Source organism: Tupaia chinensis, unplaced genomic scaffold (assembly GCF_000334495.1).
Source record: "Tupaia chinensis unplaced genomic scaffold, TupChi_1.0 Scaffold149922_1, whole genome shotgun sequence".
In the NCBI taxonomy this organism is placed as follows: Eukaryota; Metazoa; Chordata; class Mammalia; order Scandentia; family Tupaiidae; genus Tupaia; species Tupaia belangeri.
In genome coordinates this window covers 1,384,676-1,385,737 of record NW_006209766.1, presented here as the reverse complement: position 1 = coordinate 1,385,737, position 1,062 = coordinate 1,384,676, and the positions used below count along the sequence as shown (strand labels likewise).

The following is a 1,062-nucleotide window of genomic DNA, read 5'->3' as shown; positions in this document are numbered from 1 at the left end:
CCTGGAGTCTGAGCCTCCAGCCCGGAAGCCTCAGGACCCCACTCCCGTGCTCTCGGCCGTCTCTCCGCACACACTCACCAGCTCCCCATAGAGCTTCTGGGTGCGGCAACGCGGGGCTCCTCCAGTTCAGCTGCGAATACTCTGCAAGGGACACGATTGCAGAGTTTAGGGACAGGTGTAAGTGATGCCCCAGAGAAACCCCCGTAGACACCCATTTCATTTGTCAGGGACTGGGAGTTATTGCCCCCAGCTGCTATTCACTCCGACCCGGGACCCCTCCCACTCAGCCCCAGGAGTCTAGGCATGCCCCTCTCCTCCCTTAAACCTAGGAAGCCAGCCTGTCCCTTTCTTCCCCAGCACCGAGGGGTCCCTGTGGGCAGCCACCTTTCCAGCAGGTCTCTTCTGTCAGCATGTCCCCTTCCAGAGCCAGTTCAGGAAAATAGAGGCGGAATTCGCTCCCTCCTGCCGGTACTAGGAAGTCAGGACCTGGTCAGCTGCCTGGCCTGCAGAGCCCCCCACCACCTTCCCCACATGTAGCAGCTCCACTCCAGCAGCCTACCTGGCCCTGACAGCTCGGCCCCCCGAGGCACTTCCTGTGGTGATGCTTCATCCCAGTTCCACAAGTCCATGGGTGCTGTGCTCAGTGTTCTGGATCGGGAAGGGTGACACTTAGGGACGTGAAGTCTGGGCCCCAGCCCTTGCTTCCCGCAAACCCAGGAGTCCAGGCCTCTGCTCCCTCCTCCCCAGGACCCTGGAATCTTGGCCTCCAGACTCTCCTCAGGCCAGAAGTAGGGACCTTAGCCCAGTTCCTCCCTCAGAAGCCGAGGCTATTTCCGGAGACCCTAACCCTAACACCTGGCATTCAGTCCCCAGTTCATGACTCACCTCTGGTGGGTTCCTCTACCCCCAGCCTGGGGTCTCAGCCCCATTTCATCCATGGCACCCCCCCTCCGCCGGGGGCCTGAGCAGGGGGGAATTTTCCGAGACGTCAGAGCAGGGGGTCGCTGCCTGGGTCAAGTTGCAGAGGCGGGGGAGGGGGCGGGGCGGGGTAGAGCCGGCCCC

General features: G+C 62.2%; 1 protein-coding gene across 1 annotated transcript in view; it reads right to left on the bottom strand.

Moving 5' to 3' along the window:
• ETV2 (ETS variant transcription factor 2) overlaps positions 1 to 629 on the bottom strand; it is a 2,284-nt gene extending 1,655 nt beyond the window's left edge. Inside the window, exons 1-3 of the mRNA XM_006171703.1 lie at positions 560 to 629; positions 385 to 462; positions 79 to 159 (exon numbers count right to left, since the gene is read on the bottom strand). Of these exons, the coding sequence (XP_006171765.1) occupies positions 79 to 159; positions 385 to 462; positions 560 to 629 (229 nt within the window). The remainder of the gene's footprint in view (positions 1 to 78; positions 160 to 384; positions 463 to 559) is intronic.
• Between the last annotated feature and the right edge of the window lie 433 nt (positions 630 to 1,062).